The 16859-nt window shown below is 37.0% G+C and overlaps 3 protein-coding genes, 1 long non-coding RNA gene and 1 other non-coding gene across 6 annotated transcripts; 3 read left to right on the forward strand and 2 right to left on the reverse strand.

The window, feature by feature from the left end:
- Positions 1-265: 265 nt before the first annotated feature.
- On the forward strand, positions 266-14898 carry LOC119084923. The gene is made up of 3 exons (XR_005089167.1): positions 266-275; positions 8222-8226; positions 14698-14898. It is a non-coding gene; the product is annotated as an uncharacterized LOC119084923 (long non-coding RNA).
- On the reverse strand, positions 3177-4774 carry LOC119084884 (nucleic acid dioxygenase ALKBH1-like). Of its 2 annotated transcripts, none has more exons than XM_037195030.1 (5): positions 4769-4774; positions 4300-4400; positions 3709-4241; positions 3476-3654; positions 3177-3409 (listed from the first exon to the last, which is right to left on the reverse strand). In XM_037195030.1, the coding sequence occupies exons 2-5, from the start codon at positions 4387-4389 to the stop codon at positions 3219-3221; spliced, it is 993 nt and encodes a 330-aa protein (XP_037050925.1). In that variant the 5' UTR covers positions 4390-4400; positions 4769-4774; the 3' UTR covers positions 3177-3218. The 2 variants fall into 2 exon arrangements, with proteins under 2 accessions (XP_037050925.1, XP_037050924.1); XM_037195029.1 differs by having other exon boundaries at positions 3177-3414; positions 3475-3654.
- Positions 5646-6146, forward strand: LOC119084911. The gene is made up of 2 exons (XM_037195067.1): positions 5646-5735; positions 5961-6146. Exons 1-2 carry the CDS (start codon positions 5729-5731, stop codon positions 6104-6106), a joined length of 153 nt encoding a protein of 50 aa, XP_037050962.1. The 5' UTR covers positions 5646-5728; the 3' UTR covers positions 6107-6146.
- Positions 6093-6417, forward strand: LOC119084910. The gene has a single exon (XM_037195066.1). The coding sequence runs from the start codon at positions 6121-6123 to the stop codon at positions 6298-6300; it is 180 nt and encodes a 59-aa protein (XP_037050961.1). The 5' UTR covers positions 6093-6120; the 3' UTR covers positions 6301-6417.
- Positions 7338-7410, reverse strand: Trnaa-agc. The gene has a single exon. It is a non-coding gene; the product is annotated as a tRNA-Ala (tRNA).
- Positions 14899-16859: the final 1961 nt, after the last annotated feature.

Here is a 16859-nt window from a genome sequence, read left to right on the forward strand (position 1 = left end):
CGTTGTAGTCTACATTTAAAAATAATTTATCGAAAATTCTGTTGAAAAACAAATAAAATTGGAAACATTATTTCGGATTGAATTTTCTCATTTTGTTTTCTTTCGAAACTCGCGCGAAATTCGTGATTAATTGGCTCACCTGTTTCAAATTTAACTTGACCTGACCTGTTTCAACTTTGACCTGAAATAACATGAATAGACCTGATACATTTTATATATTCTTTTTGATTTTCTAAAATTATCTTTTTTGTGTCGCAGTTTCATGTGTATTTCAGGTATGTATTTATATATTCAAAGTTACACGTTTTACATATGTCATAGTAAAAATTAGTAAAGATCAGATCAGGTCAGGTCAAGATAAATTCAGGTCAGGTCAGATCTCCGATTTTCAGGTTCAGTTCAAACCAGGTCGGGTCAAAATCTATCAGGTAAGGTTCAGGTCGAATCAGGTTTTAGGTTTTTAAGGTCAGGTTTCAGGTTGACCTGACCTGTTCCGAGCCTTAATTTGGGTGACGTACGACGTATGCATTATCTTTTTTTTTGCTGGTTTACTGGTGGCTTTACTTTTCATCACAAGTGACGAAAAGTAACTACATTTCATCACTAATATGCAGCCAAGTAAATATAATCTGCTGAACGGTTAGCATCGTTTTAAAAATTTCAACTCAACCGAGCCGAATTGCTTGCACAGATGCACTAACTTAATTACTAAAAAAAACAGATTTTCACCAAAACTGTGCGAATTAATACAAAAGTAACGCGATACTGAATTTTTCTATTTACACAATGACTGCGAATGATTACTTGAAAAGCCGGGTTTCTGTGATTTAAGTAATTGAAAAATGTACAAATTTTGTTGTAAAAAAATTTGTCGTGAGTTTGCATTTCGAAAGTTCACTTTTCGCAGCTGAGGCCTATCTCTAAATTTTTCTTTGATTTCAAATAAAAAATTTTCTACTGAGGCCTTTCTGTTGATTTTTTTTTTCGATTTCCAGATCGAAAAAAAATGAAGAGAAAGGCCTCAGAAAGAAATTTTTTATTTGAAATCAAAGAAAAATTTAGAGATAGACCTCAGTGGAAATCGAAAAAAATTAACAGAAAGGCCTCAGAAGAAAAATTTTGATTGTAAAATAAAGAAAAAATTGAGAGAAAGGCTTTTAAGAAACTTTTGATTGGAAATAGAAGAAAGAATTAACGGAGAAAGATTTCGATTGGAATGGGCTTCATATGTTTGAACAACAAATGGTTGAAATTCAAAAAAGCCCTACCGGGACTTCGCCCGACTAAAGCAAAAGGCCCTTCAAGAATCGCCCGAACGGCCAGTATGGCCCGAGATCACTTACACTCAATTGGTCAAAAAACTCTCTGCTTAAACACTGCATATCACACATACACTCCTTGCACAAGTGTTTTGCATAATGTGCAACACGTTTTGGAGTGTGAATTTTCACTCGACGTATAAATTCAGTTTTTTATGTTTGTATAATATCACTGCGCGGACCAACATAAGAGACTTTTCGACCGTTAAAAAATCGGTTTTTGTGCCTGTTCTTGGAATGCGTTGAATTTATACGCCGATTGACTAGTGAAGGAGGTAGATTGGTGGAACCAATTTTTTTTTTCTAATTTCCTTGAAACAAAATCGCCCAAAACCACTTACAGTGGAGGTGTGACGCAAGTCCTGTTATCCACTTACAAAAGAACTGATATCGGTGTAGGTGACGCTTACATATTCGACACGCAAAAAGGTATACGTCACAAATGGCAGCTGATGAGGAAAGTACGCGAAAGTACTGCCCCTTGTGACGCAAACTTTTTTATTATAATTTTCTTCCTAAAATTTTTCTGGTAAGATTTTTGTTGATAAGCCTTTCGCGTACTTTCCTCATCAGCTGCCATTTGTGACGTATACCTTTTTGCGTGTCGAATATGTAAGCGTCACCTACACCGATATCAGTTCTTTTGTAAGTGGATAACAGGACTTGCGTCACACCTCCACTGTAAGTGGTTTTGGGCGATATCAGCTCTTTTGTAAGTTGTGATTTTTTTGAATTTGGTCGCAGATAATAGACAATCATATTGTGCAGTTTGAACGAAAATATTCTTCTTACAAAAACTGTATAACTTTCTCTTTGATCTGAATCTTCCAGCTTTCATTTGACGAAAATCGAAAATTTGACGAAAATAAAAAATTTGACGAAATTCGAAATTTTGACGGAATTTGAAAATTTGACGAAAATCAAAACTTTGATAAAAATCGAAAATTTGACTAAAATCGAAAAATTGACGAATATCGAAAATTTGACGAAAATCGAAATTTGACGCGCTTAAAACGCTCATAGCTCCCAAATAAGCGACTTTTTAGGGAAACATTGAAACACGTATCGACTAGAATCTAAAACTCTATAACTTTGTCTTTTACACGAGGTTTCTATCTGCCTTATTTTCCGAGTTATGGCTGACATAGCTCGCACTTAAAACGCTCATAGCTCCCACATAAGGGACTTTTTCGTGAAACCATGAAACACGTATCGAATAAAATCTGAAACTCTATAAATTTGTCTTTTAAACGAACTTTCTATCTTTTATATTTTCTGAGTTATGGGTCATATAGCTCAATGGCTCAAAACGCTCATAGCTCCGAAATTATAAGCTTTTAAGAAAATTCCTTCAAATTAGTTTCTTAGAATTACGTCCTTTACATACCCTGAAAATTTCAGCCAAATTCACCGGTAAATTAAAAAGTTTCGCCGTAACAGAGTGACAAAGTGACAAAGTGACAGAGTGACAAAGGTTGGTAAAATTCATCAATTTCAAAATGTATGAAAATGAATTTCTTCATACAAATTTCTGCAAATTTCCAAGTTTTGAAATTTAATATCTCGGCCAAATTTTAACCTTATGAGGCGTGTGATAGCTCGTTGAACTCGTATGGACGCCCAGATTACGAATAAAATACTTTGGGGTAGTAGGAGCAAAGGGGGAAAAGTCAAAAAGTTCATGTATATATGTTCCTCAGTCTTGCGGAAATTTTTTTTTGTCAAATTTTTCAGTGTGAACGGACTTGCGTCACGGCCCTTCACTAACGTAGGGCCACGATCTGTGCGACCATTTCCAAAGTAAAAAGAAAACTAATGGAAAATGCATTGGGATTGATGAACTGATTCAATCTTTTCCGTTTGGTAGAAACATTTATAATTCGTCCATAATCAACGTGATCACAATGAATGTTCTCCTTTCCGGAGCACTTGTCTTACATTCACATTAATCCTACAATTTTCCACGTACTCGTTAAATGGTTCCCAGTAGAATCGGTCGTCGACATCATTCCACAAGTCTTTGACCATGTACCCAGCTTCGTTCTCGATTTTCCGTTTCTTTGGCATTTCATTCCGGTCATCATCGTCGCCTTTGTTTAATAAGAAATTTCGGTTAAACATAAAATTTCAACCTAACGTCGAGTCGATGTACGAACCTATTTCGATTGTGTTGTTCCATACAGAGTCGTCCGATTTGAACACTCGAGGCACAGCATGATAACAGAGTCTGCTCTCCTTCGACATAATCACTATATCGCCACTGTGTAGAAACATTGCTGTGGGTTTTATGTCCTTGGTGGTCCCACCAATCAGAAAGATAGCTGACTGTCCGAAACTGCGTGTAAAGCAAAGGTCAGATACGAAGTGGCAATACGAAACCTGGTTTTACCTGAATGAAAACAGTGGCGCATCCAAATTCCGTTCAGAATGATCCGTATGACCTGCCAGCGTCGTACCGATTGGATAAAAATTCACGATTGCAGCTTCAGCTGAATATTCACCAAAGTCTAACGTGCGAGCAATGTAAGCGCTCAGAGTGCCCAGATCGACTGGAAATGGATGTTTCATCTCATCCGAATAGACCTTCGTGTCCCATTGATGGTGGTAGCCCAGCGTACACCAGCGCAAAGCACTTCGGAGACTCTCTTTATCGCTTTTCGTCCGGCTGCTGACCATTTCCGTCCACCAATCGTCGATTGCCGCTGGTGAAATGGATTTGGAACGAAGATTGTTTGCGTGCGGCGATTTCGGATAGTCACGTAGACATCTGGCGATCCAGTACCGTTGCCCGTGTGGCGTGAATGGATTTTTTATGAAAATTAAACCGGACGAAAACTGGTAGATGTGCCAATGTGTCGGATCTGTAAGGCCCAGATGTTTGAACTCTTCACCGGCCTTGATGGTCGTTCGTCGCGTGAAAAGCTATAAAATTCGATGAAAATTTCAGACTTTTCTTCGTTAATTTGCTAGTTTGACTCACATTGTCATCGTTTTCGCTGAAATTTACAACTGACTCGAAACTGGGTGGTGGGCACTTTGATTTATAATACTTGAAACTATCGGTGAACATCTCCACTTCCACTATTTACATCGAAAAGAAAAACAACGTAAAGTTAGCCAACGACAGCAGTGTTGCCAGTAATAGGAAAATCGCCGCATTTCGCGGAACTTACTCGTTTCACACGAAAGGTTCAATGAATAGACTAACCTGATTGAATTAATCGTTTCACGCTTGCTGAGGGAGTTAAAAGTAGATTCAAAGGGCATTTGTTCTAATTTCGGTCCATAAAATTATAGGTCTGCTCCAAGTAGGTTTGTTTCAGCTGTCAAAACGCCATCAATATAGCCATAGCCAAAAAGTAATTGTCGACGAAATGTTCGCAAAGTCGTTGAGGTTATGCCTCTGTGGATGTGGCAATAATCGTTTTTACCGTTACGATGGAACAGACCTATATTTACAATCAGGGTAGTCCATTCATTGAAATTCAAAGTTGGTCGTCCATGATTCATTTGGGAAGACATATGAAAAGGGAATCGCTGAAAAATGGAACGAATCCCTTCGAAGCAACGACCAATGATGACTTCAATATGAATAATGTTGAGCAGGCCATGAACGACGGGACAATAACGGAAGAAGAGGAGTGAAGCTGTTTCAGTTAGTAAACTGCATTGCTAATTATCTACAAGCATACGATACCTTCTTTAGTTAGAAATTGAATAACTTAGTCGGACTGTATATTTACAATTGTCCGGTTGACCTGGCGTAATCTAGGACCCATACCAATTGACATACATTTCCTTGAAAGAATAAGACCTAGTATATTCATGATTCTAATAAATTCACCCATCGTGGAGATTATCGTTGCTATGATGATGTGACGAGTATTTTCTTTGCATGTAAAATCATTAACAATGGTGTGTCATCCAAGGTTCTGAAAGAACAGGTTAAGACACTTTTGAGTTGATCTCGTAGGCGGCAGATCACAAATTTTGACAATTTGGACATGTTTTGATAAACACACTCTTTACAGATTGTGTGAAATGTCAACTTGATAAAAAAAATTTTTTGCTTCAAGTTTACTTTTCACACAGTCTCTAATGAGTGTGTTTAACAAAATTTGTCTATTTGTCAAAATTTGTGTTTCACCCGCCTTCGTAAGTGTCTTAACCTGTCCATTCAGAACCTTGGTGCCACCGCGCATCTAATAAATTTGCGATTATATGTCTTACATCACCCAATGAAAGTATACAAACAATAACTCAGCCGTGATATTCCTGACATAGCCTGAGAGAGCTGGCAACACCTTCCAACATGACATAGAAAATGCCGCTCATGCCACCGTAAAAGTAAAATAGTCAACACTGTCAATCTGTCATCATACTAGAAAATATTTTTTTGCGTTTCTCCCATGAAAGGTAAATCATTTTTGTCAATTTTTGTGTTTGCTAGTGGTAAATCGTTGATTGTCGAAATCTGTAAATGCGTAACCGTCAATACTGTGGCTGCATAAACCGAATAACAATTCGTTTGTCAATTATTTCGGTCATGTTTTTGACTTACCTCAACTAACCTCAACTCTGTTACATAATTTGGTGTCCCAATGCATTGACGAAGAACAAATTTTCCGCTTGATTTTCCAGGTTTCCTGAAAGTGTTAAAGAAATATAGCGTCGTCGTCATATTTCCCACATTCACGGCGTCAACAATTTACGCCGACTGGTCGCATACAAAACAGTGGAAAGCTTCCAAGATTCAACAACATACAAACGTCGAACTCGTCCAGTAACCAATCATCTCACCATGGTTCTCAGTTCGCTAGGCGTAAACAAGCAATGGTTTTACTACTTGGTTCCGTTAGCTGGCTTCTACTTGGGCTCGATATTGGACCGCATGGAAACGGAACGTATGGTCATGTTCCGGGACAAGAGTGATCTGTACGGACGCAAGTTAAAAGAGGGTGAACAGCCGTCGTGGCCGTGAACGTACGATTCGGTTCGGTTTTAGATTAATAGATTGCTGAAATGAGAGTGTAGAATCACTTCTACAAAGATAACAAAGATAACAAAGAAAATAAAATCAGAAATTCGAATGCAAAAGTTGGACTGTTTTAAGTTGCTGCCTCTGTAAATAAAACATTTCGCGCTGTTGTCATTATGTGAAACGGCTGTGCCCGTTCAATTGTCCATTTAATCCTTAAGATTTCCAATTAATCAGCTTATTGATTCCATCACAAATTTAAAGACGTTCGCTCGAAGACGTTTCGATTCAGTGTCTCAAGAAGAGAGGCTTCTCGAACTTTAGTAAATATTTTCTACGGTGGTTATCCATATCTAGTCTAACCTGGCCAACAATTTGCTGAATCAACGTGCCATTAACTAAAAGTGATCGAACCATCTTCAATGAAACATAGACATTTAAAGAATTTGCAATGGTATACAGGTACCAGTGGTAACTTTTCATAAGGTACAGGGTACAGGTGGGCGAGTCAGCCATTTTCCGAAGATTTTCTTTTGAATATCGTTAAAGTTATACATACACAATCAGGGTACTGGGGTTTCGGTGGACATTTTTCACCGATAGTGCAGGAATGTCCATAAGTGCTTTACGTCATCAACCATTGAAAGATGCATACAAAGGCGTCATTTAAATTGCTGTAATAAGTAAGAGTCATCAAGATTGTGTTAACCCCGTGTCTATGTGACCTTTTCAAGGAAAACCCCTAAGAATAAGAGAGAATATCTGAAGGTATTTTCCGACCCAAACATTCCTGTAACCAGTGCGAAATCAGAAAAATTATAAAAAACGTTAGAAGTCCAAATCAGCAAAATAAACATTTTGAACTATTATACACACTGCATTAAAGCGTAGTACGGGAGACTTTTCTCCTTGTTTTCATGTCTTCATGTAATTGAAAATGGCTCGACGATAATCTTCGAAATTTAACAAGACCATTTTTAGGTTCTTTCTTTAACTAAGTTTCTTGATTTTATTTATAAACAATTTTGAAAAAAAAAAACTGGAGATGCGGGGCATCGATCCCCGTACCTCTCACATGCTAAGCGAGCGCTCTACCATCTGAGCTACATCCCCATGTCTTTCGAACCGTTTAAATTGAGTGTCTACCGCATATACTTCAATTCATGTACGTTTTCATTGTGTATTGCGAGTGTGGTGAATTCATTTTCATACTAGAATTCGTGTCTTGTTGGTGATAATAGGATTTTTTACCTGTCGTCTTAAGAAAGACGCACAGGGGTTGAGAGTAGGGATGGGAGCCGTTCAAAATTATCGATAATATCAATCGAAAGAAATTATCGATATTCGATTAATCATATTCTTATCGATAATTTATAATTCCCATGTAAAATGATGTAATTTTCGCTTGTTAGTAATAAAATTCTATTAAATCTCAAGCAAGAAATCAAAGAAAGTCTATTAGGGCTCGGAGCAGTTCGTTCTGACTCTGACCTGATCTCAATCTGAAATTTTCAGATTCAGTTTCAGATCTCTAGCGACCTGATCTGATCTGAGATCTGAAAACATTAAACAGATCGATCTGAAATCTGAAAATCGTTATGACCCAACAAATGCAATTTTGTTGTAGCATGCAACGAAACTGAACGCACCTTAGACGAACTATTACTAGACTGGTTCTACGTACGACGAAATGTGTCCCCGACATCAATTTGTATAAGATTCAGATTTCGTATAATTTTACGTATGTTTTCACCAACACATATACACATTGATAGCTGTCACACTTTGTAATTTGTTGTGATTGCAAGTATCGTAAAAATATACAGTTGAATTGAAATTTATGTTTTCTTGCCATTTTACCTGAAAAAGAAAAACTTGGAAAAATGGTTCAAACATGTTTTATCAATGGGTGCATGAGTAGAAGCATAAGTGTTCGCAAATGTTCATTTTTCCGGTATTGTTGCGTTTATAACCTAACTTTGTGCAATTCTCATTGACTATCCTAATTTGAATAAAGATTCCCGAAAAATCAAAAGGAAGCAAAGGAATGGCACACACAAATAAATCGATACACTCAGCAATGTAGTGTACCCAGCAAACACTCAAGAATTTGTGAAAATCATTTCGAACAGGACGATATGAAGAGAGACGGATTGCGAACGATTTTAAAGGACGGTGCAATACCAAAGATTTTTCAGAATTTTTGTTCATCTGAAGAGAATATGGAGGTGGAATACCTAGAATCGGAGAATGACGAATGTATGGATTACGACGACGTCGTTGATAATGTTGAACAACTTCAGTAAGGCGAAGCTTTTATGAAAACTTTTATCAAATTCATCAAACTCTCCGTTTCTCTTCTTCTTAGATCGTCAACAAATGTGTGTGAATGCGAAAATGTGGATGCGAATGTTGATGTGTGTCAGGATAGTGTGTATTGTAATTCTGGTTCAGTTAGTCCATCATTTTCTTCCAAGCATGATTCAGCTTCCTCCCAATGCAATGTTGTTGGAACAATTCTTTTAGAAGAATCATTTTCGACGGAGAGCCGTGTGTCCATCGAAAAGTCAGTTGACCAAGGGCAATGCGATGCTGACGATGAGAAATTTCAGACACCGAAACGAGGACGCAAAAGGCGGCTATGCTATCCTGGTGATGTACGGGATGGTGAAGATCTAACTCCAAGATCGTCAAAAAAATTTATTCGAAATTTGAAAATGACGGTGTCAAAGCAGAGAATAAAGTTGAGAAATTTAAATAAAAAAAATCTTCGAGCAGCTCAGAGAATAGCAACTTTGAAGTCTCTAATACAAGACTTGAAGCGGAAAAATTTGGTGAACGAAAATTCATTAGAATCCCTAAAGGTACTTGCCATTGTCGTCATACAATGTTTGTATCGAGTTGTCTCATCATGTCCGTATTTGTAGCCGTTGACTCCGTTGATTAGTCCATCAGTAAATGTTTGAAACTAGTGTAGTCGATAACGTAAAACGTTTACCAGAACAAGCGCACCCAATACTTCTTCTAGATAACGTTATTGCGTTATCGACTACATTGATTAAATTGTTCGTTGTGCGCTGTCTTTCGTAGCTCATGTAAATATAAATTATTTCCCCTCAACCTCGGGGAAGCCTAATTCTTCGTCTCATTTTTTACTATCCATAGCTACACGACGATTCACTGATGCGTAAAATAAAGATTGGAAAAGTAAACAATCAATTTCCGGCCGACGTTCGATCTTTTGCGCTCACACTCAATTTTTATTCACCACGAGCCTATCGCTTCGTTCGAAAGACATTTGCAAAAAAATTGCCCGCACCCAGAACGATTCGAAAGTGGTATGAGTCTATAGATGCTGACCCCGGAATAACAACAGAGGCGATAGCAGCAATAGCGCTTAAAATAGATGATTCAAAAAAGAAAGGAATCGATCTCCGTTTTTGTATGTCGATGGATGAAATGAGTATTCGCAAGCAGGTCGAATACTCTCATTCAAAAAAAAAGTACTATGGGTACGTTGACTTTGGTGGAACAGGAATAGCTCGTGAAGGTTCAACGGTAGCAACAAAGGCATTGGTGTTGATGTTAACTGCTATAAATGCTCATTTTAAGATCCCAGTTGCTTATTTTCTGACACACGGATTGGGTTCAGAAGAACAAGCCAGCGTTGTTGACAAGGTTTTGCGAACATTAGCCGAAAAAAGCATTTCAGTGACAGCCTTAGTTTTCGATGGTGCCGCTACAAATATTTCCATGATCAACGTGTTGAACCGCAATGGCAAGACCTCTTCTTATTTTCACCATCCGTTAACGAAAGAAATGATTTACATTATTTGGGACGCTTGCCATATGATTAAGTTAGTGAGAAATACACTCGCTGACAAGAAAATTTTGTATGATGCACAAGGTCGTGCTATTGAATGGAAGTATATTGAAATGTTGCAAGAACTTCAAGATGTAAATCGAATTCGCATGGGGAACAGACTAACAAAGCAACATGTACTATTCCGCGGCAAGAAAATGAACGTGCGTCTGGCAGTCCAGACTTTAAGCAGAAGCGTTGCAGACGCATTAGATGTTTTGAGAGAGACAAATCCAGCTTTCAAAAATTGCGGTCCAACAGTGGAATTCATTCGAACTTTCGACCGTTTGTTCGACATTTGTAATTCGAAGTCTAAGTATGGAAAATACTTCAAGCGACCAATATGCCCCGAATCCGAAAAAGAAATTTTCGATTTTTTTGCATCCGCCAAAAGTTATATCGAGGGTTTGAAATTACATTCCAAAAAAATTATTAAGACGAAAAGTTTTACTGGTTTTTTCGGATTCATTCAAACTATGAAGAGTATTCGTCAGATATATGATGCAAATGTGAAGAACGGCTCAATGGATTATTTGTTAACATATAAGCTTAGCCAAGATCACATTGAAATTTTTTTCGGTTGCGTTCGTAGTCGTGGAGGATTTAATAATAATCCTAACGCCTTGCAATTCTGTTCAGCGTATAAGCAACTAATGACTCATAATGAAATAAAATGCCCTTCCCAATCAAACTGTCTTGCCTCAGAGAACATCAGCATGTTAACCGTCTCGTCAGCGCGCTCAAAGATTCTACAAAGCCCAGATGAGGATGATAATGTCGGCTCGTCAACACTATCTCAAGATTACAAAGGAATGGTTGTCAGCTATGCATTAGGTGATTTCGTATCCGAATCCGTTGTTTACATTGCTGGGTTTGTTGAGCGATCGATTCGTCGAAAACTTAATTGTGAAGGTTGTATGAATGCGCTAAATTGTGGGAACAAAGCTAGTGGTGCACTTTTGAATAAAAAGAACTATGGACAGTTCGGTGGTCTCTGTTACCCAACATGGGATGTAGTTGTACTGTGCAGAATAGCCGAAAAAAATTTGCAAACAGTGGAAAAAGAAAATCGTTTGAGCGAGGCACAAATGTATCTTCGACTTTTAAACAAGTGTTTGCGCGACGTTCCTTCTAAGCTATTGAATAATATGGATGACCATATCAAAGAATGCAGTCCACTCGAGAATCACCGGTATTTGCTGATCAAATCAATACTCGAGGAATATTTAAGAGTAAAGCTTTTCCATATTGGAAAGCTCCAAACGATTGCACTTCACCGAAAATTTGTACGCGCAACCAATACAAAAGTTACGTTGTTTGCAGGTCAATAAATGTTAGTTTTTAATGCACGAAATTTTGTAATTTTTTGAATAAATACACTTTGTTAAACATTTGCTTCTACACTCATTCCAATTCAGACTAAATAAGAATCAACAACGCCTAGTTTCAATTAACGTTTCCTTGAATTTATACATTTTGTCAAATTCCAAATTTACAGTTGACAATAACTTAAAAAATGAATCCCAGTTGTTGGCCAACTTAATATTTTCGAATATTCACCAAATCATGTGAACCCTAAACAATTGATAAAGTTTTGTAACAAAAAGAAATTTAATTTCTTCCCGCTATTTTGCCCACCAATTTTGCCCACCAATTCTCACACTATCAAATATTTCGTATTTCATGTTGGGGACACATTTTTTACGTAATTTTGTTCGTAATTTCCAGTCTAGTAATAGTTCGTCTAAGGAACGCACTGCTATGGCTGCTAAGAATACATAATTGTGTGGCAAATAATAGCATTTTTAAAATTTTTCACTTTGTCTCGCAAAATTTTTTTGGTAAAATTTTCTTCACCAAATTTTTTTGGTCACATTTTTGCGTACAAGCGCAGAATGCATCACCTACAGCGATATCAGTTGTTTTGGAAGTATGCCCAGGGACTTGCGTCACTTTTACTCTTTGAGTGTTTTTGACTGATAGTCATTTACGTCACAAGGACAAACGTCCGAAAGTACTTTTCCATGTGACGTATTGATATCCTTCTTCAAGGGTAACTTGACTATTTTCAATTTATGCCTATATTTCGCCAAGTTGAAAAATCTTGTTGTCCGAGATCCTTCAAGAAGACTAATACTATGCAAAAATTGTAAAAGAAAAATATCGCTGATTCCGATGGAAAGCTTAAGTTAAAAATATCGTTTTGGACAATATTATCACCCAGGACCGATATTATCGTTTTTTCTGACGGTAAAACAGGTCTAAATGTTGTTGTTGTTTCAAATGGGCTTTGCCCATATAATTTGTGGCGTGGATTTACTGATCCGTGTACAGCCAATGTCAATTTATCGATTGCACCAATTCAACTGCTTTGAAAAACGATTTGATGCAGCAAAACCTTAACGACGAAGAGCTGTTTTCAGAAATTTATTGGCACGTCAGGGACCGCCAATAATTTAAATGCTTGACATATTTTATTGAAATTATAAATATTCTTGTCAAGAAATATTGCATTAGACACAAAAAAGGGGTCCATTGGTAAAAGCTGAAATCTTTTTTTACTCAAATGTTATTTCGCTGCAGAACTTTTAACGTTTTTCAAGCTCAAAGGTTGAGCGACATCAGTCGGAATCAATTATCACCAGTTTATTTTGTTGCTAAGACTGTAAATCACAATCTAACCAAAGATGTTTTCTGTTTTGTAGCCAAGCGATTCAGCAAACTGGAGAAACTGTGCTGCAAAAATAAAAACTCGCTCCATCGATACATAAGAGATGGGCTCAAGGAAGCGGCGCAACCGGTTACAGATGGCCTACATTTTGTGGTTTTTTTCGTCGCCAGAAAATATGGCGTCAATGAGGCGCCCATGAATCGTTACCTAGGATTGCACATGGCAGCACTGGTAACCCGATTAAGTGGAACGGACAAAAGCGGTAAGAAGAAGATAGAAATAGATGTTTCCGGTATGGATTTCAATAACGTGGATTTCTTGACCAGTGATCTACTACGATCCGAGTCCGAAATGTTACAGCCATGCAGTGCCAGCTATTTTGGACGACCTGGTAATAACTCCATTTACTTTTCAATACGGAAGTGCATCGGGTAACTTTTTGAACATTTACTCGCGTAATTTTAAGATTTTGTAAATATGATTTCCTTGCAGAGAGACAGGACTGTGTGTACCGTGTGATGCAGCACCATTGTTCAATTGGCGGAAGACGGGAACCGCGAAGCCTGGATTTTTTGCTCCAGCGAATTTCTATAGCCATCCAGAGGGGCAATGCAGTGAGCATACGAAACACTTTCTGTGATACAAGTGATACTAACGTTTTCCTGTGATAGTCGAGTCTTCTTATTTTGTATAATTTATTTGATTTATAATTTATTTAATTTATTTGATTTGTAATAATCCTATTTTGAAGTAAATTTAATAAAGAAATTCTACATAAAAAAAAAAAATAATAATAAATTTAAGTGAGATTCTAATGTAGCTTGTTGTCCATTGTTGAACAGCTATGTTTATTCTGATTTTATTCTGTTTAAATCATGGGCGCGCGTTACCATAGCGCCCGTGACGCAAGTCATATTACTAGAAAAAAAAATTAAAAAAACTAGGCGTCCGTACGAGTTCAACGAGCTATCTTGTAGCTTAAAATCTTGCCAGGCAACAAATCTTCCAAGAAGCCACACTTTCATACATTTTGGTATATTTCAGTACTTTAAACGAAATGAAAAAATCTTACGTTACTTTGTTAGTTCGTCCGTCCGTGTTTCATGTCTCCTAAAGTCTTCTTTAGAATTTCTTGAAATTTTGGGAGTAGATTATAGTCGTCATTCTAAGACATTCCAGAAAAAAATGGGGGGAACGGGCCAGGGCTCCTCGAAGTTCCCACATAAGCCCCATATTAGAACACCTTTAAGTGTGTGTGTATGTGAGTGTATAGTAAAACAAAACAAATTTCTTCGCTCTTGGTAAGCTCTGCTCAGCTCAAACTTTTTTCCTAAATTTAGTATTTTTAGTATTTTTTATATTTTAAAATTTTTAAAATTTTTGCTACTGTGATTGAGTGTGCTCTTTCCATATGATGAACACAATTTTACACGCTTTATGTTACGAAAAACAGAAAAAAACAAAAAGAGCGAAAGAAAGTGAGAGAGTTAGTTCTGCCTTCGTACATCAATTCAAAACAGGTCGCATGCGAGTAAAACATCATCTATATCACTAGACCTTTTTACAAGGTCTGCTCAGAGAGAACTAAAAAACTATTGTTTCCGATAACTTTCGGCGCGTGATTTCGTCTGTTTTCGTATCATAAAGCGTGTAAAAATGATTTATTGCTAGCCCCATGCGAAAATTGATTCTTACATATCAATTTGGCCCCTGCGAAAATGGTCGATTACATGTGGGATATTTGTGTGACATTAACCTCAGGTAAAGTGAATTTTCGCGGGGTGCACAGTCCTGAATGTAAAACAAGTTTTCGCGGGGTGCAACCAAATGAAGGAAAATGTGATCTCTGAAATATTCAAATACGTAGAAACGACCATAATTATTGATGTTTTGTGCTTTTGGACATAAACTTTGCAGTGATTTTGGCGTGAGTTCATTGAATGTAGCAAAAACATTTATTGTTTCCGAAAAAGAAAATCACAAAACTAAAATTGTCGGCCATTTTTGTTCTAGCAAAATTTCAATATTTTTACTTATGGCAAACACTTTTAATTGCGTATTTTTCACTTATATTCGAAAACACTTTGCTTATGTTAAACACAATTCAATTCACTTCACTGCAAAATTTATAGTTTAAATCAAAAACAAAACAACAAAAAAAATCATTTTCATCCAGCGAAAAAAATAATTCAATCCTAACATGTCACCGACTATTTCATCGTTGTGTTGGTGGGACTTCTGTTGTGATAGACTGTTATGATGAAAGAGAAAGAAATATTTTGACAAGTACCCCAAGGCAAGTTATAATAAACTGGTCTTCGGTCCTTTCGCTCGCATCGTAGGTTGTTGAAAGAGAAGCTAATACTTTGACAAGTACCCCAAGGCAAGTTATAATTAACTGGTCTTCGGTTTTCTCGCTCTGATCATAACAGTCTATTACTGTTGTCACACTACCAATGTGGCATTACTGTTGCTTTCGGTTTTTTTTTTGTAGAAATGTGAGCCGATTTCGACGGTATACTTGACAACACCAACAAACGCGTTTCGTTTTGTTGGTTTTGTCCACGGATATAATTGTATTAAGAGAGTTTTTTGTTTCTGGATTAAGAAATTGATATGTAAGAATCAATTTTCGCATGGGCTAGCAATAAAATAGAATACAGTGCATGCTGCTATAATGATTCATTACATGGTGAAACAATTTTGAAACTCGCAACTCACGCGTGTGTGTTTAAGCGCCTCGGTTTGAAAACTGTTATTTTGACGCGGGTAGTTACATACCTCGCCTTCGGCTCGGATATGCAAACTCTACCCTTGTCAAAATAACAGTTTTCAAACCTTGGCGCTTAAACACACACTTGTGAGTTGCTCGTATCTCAAAATTTCGCAGCATGCACTGTAACCTACTATTACTTACCACGGTAGCAATGGCTCATTTTCTACCCAAGACAACTACAACCTTCAATGAATTTAGGTTGAAGCTAGAGTATTGTACTTTAGCTCTGATTTGGGTGAGATTTTGTCACTTAAAACCTCGAAATCAATCACAGTCCCATAATAATACTAAATTTTGAGATAATTTGTTGTTTCGCTTGTGAATCAATTAATACAAAATTATTTATTCCCTTGACTGAAAGTCATGGGTCTTACGGATGATAAACACTATAAAATGTTTGTCACACAATGTTCACTATGATTGAAAATACATGAATGTATGACCAAAAACCTTAAATACAGAAAATGTTTGTCACACTTTGTTCATTCTTTGATAACACGATAACTCGAGTAATTCTCAATGGATTTCCAATTTTTTTTTTCAATGGAATATTTATTTGGTTGTTCGTAAAAATAATTAGAGATGAATACAGTGAAAATAAAAGGAACCATCGTCGACAAAGTCAAAAATGAGCGGAACGATTGGTTCGCTAAAGTCAATTCACAAGATGAAACTAATGTTGCGGAAAAAAATCACAAAGTGAGTAAAAAGGTTAAAACCTAAGCATAGTTGGGCCGGCCAAATGCGTCAACGACAACAGCGATATGGGCTTACAGAAGAAGAGAAGGATAAAATTGCAAACGCGAGACCCATAACGCTATCAATGGGAATCAATGATTCAAATTTAAGATAAACATTTGACGCTAACTCCGAAAGTCAATGACTAGAAAATCGTGAAAATTTTCGCAAACAACAGTCATAGGCAAAAATCAAGCGAAGAAGAAGAAGAAGCCACGTCACTTGCGAAAGTAGATTTTCATATAGGAAATCGAAATAAGTGCGAAATATGTAGACGAGCTAAAATTTGATCGAAGCTGTGTTATTGGAATTGCAGAAGGAAAAATTGGTTTATTCTACGAACTACTCAATAGTTGATCGTCGAAATTGTTGAATAAAAAGGCTGAAAAGTAGAGTTCTTGATAAATTGGCGGTCGTGTACAAATAGGTGACGTAGAAAGAAACAGCATCAACAATAGACGATTTTAGGCCACAATGTGTAGTGACAGTTTACAAACTTAATGAGAAAATTCGGT

Source organism: Bradysia coprophila, unplaced genomic scaffold, assembly GCF_014529535.1.
Source record: "Bradysia coprophila strain Holo2 unplaced genomic scaffold, BU_Bcop_v1 contig_94, whole genome shotgun sequence".
NCBI classification, from domain to species: domain Eukaryota; kingdom Metazoa; phylum Arthropoda; class Insecta; order Diptera; family Sciaridae; genus Bradysia; species Bradysia coprophila.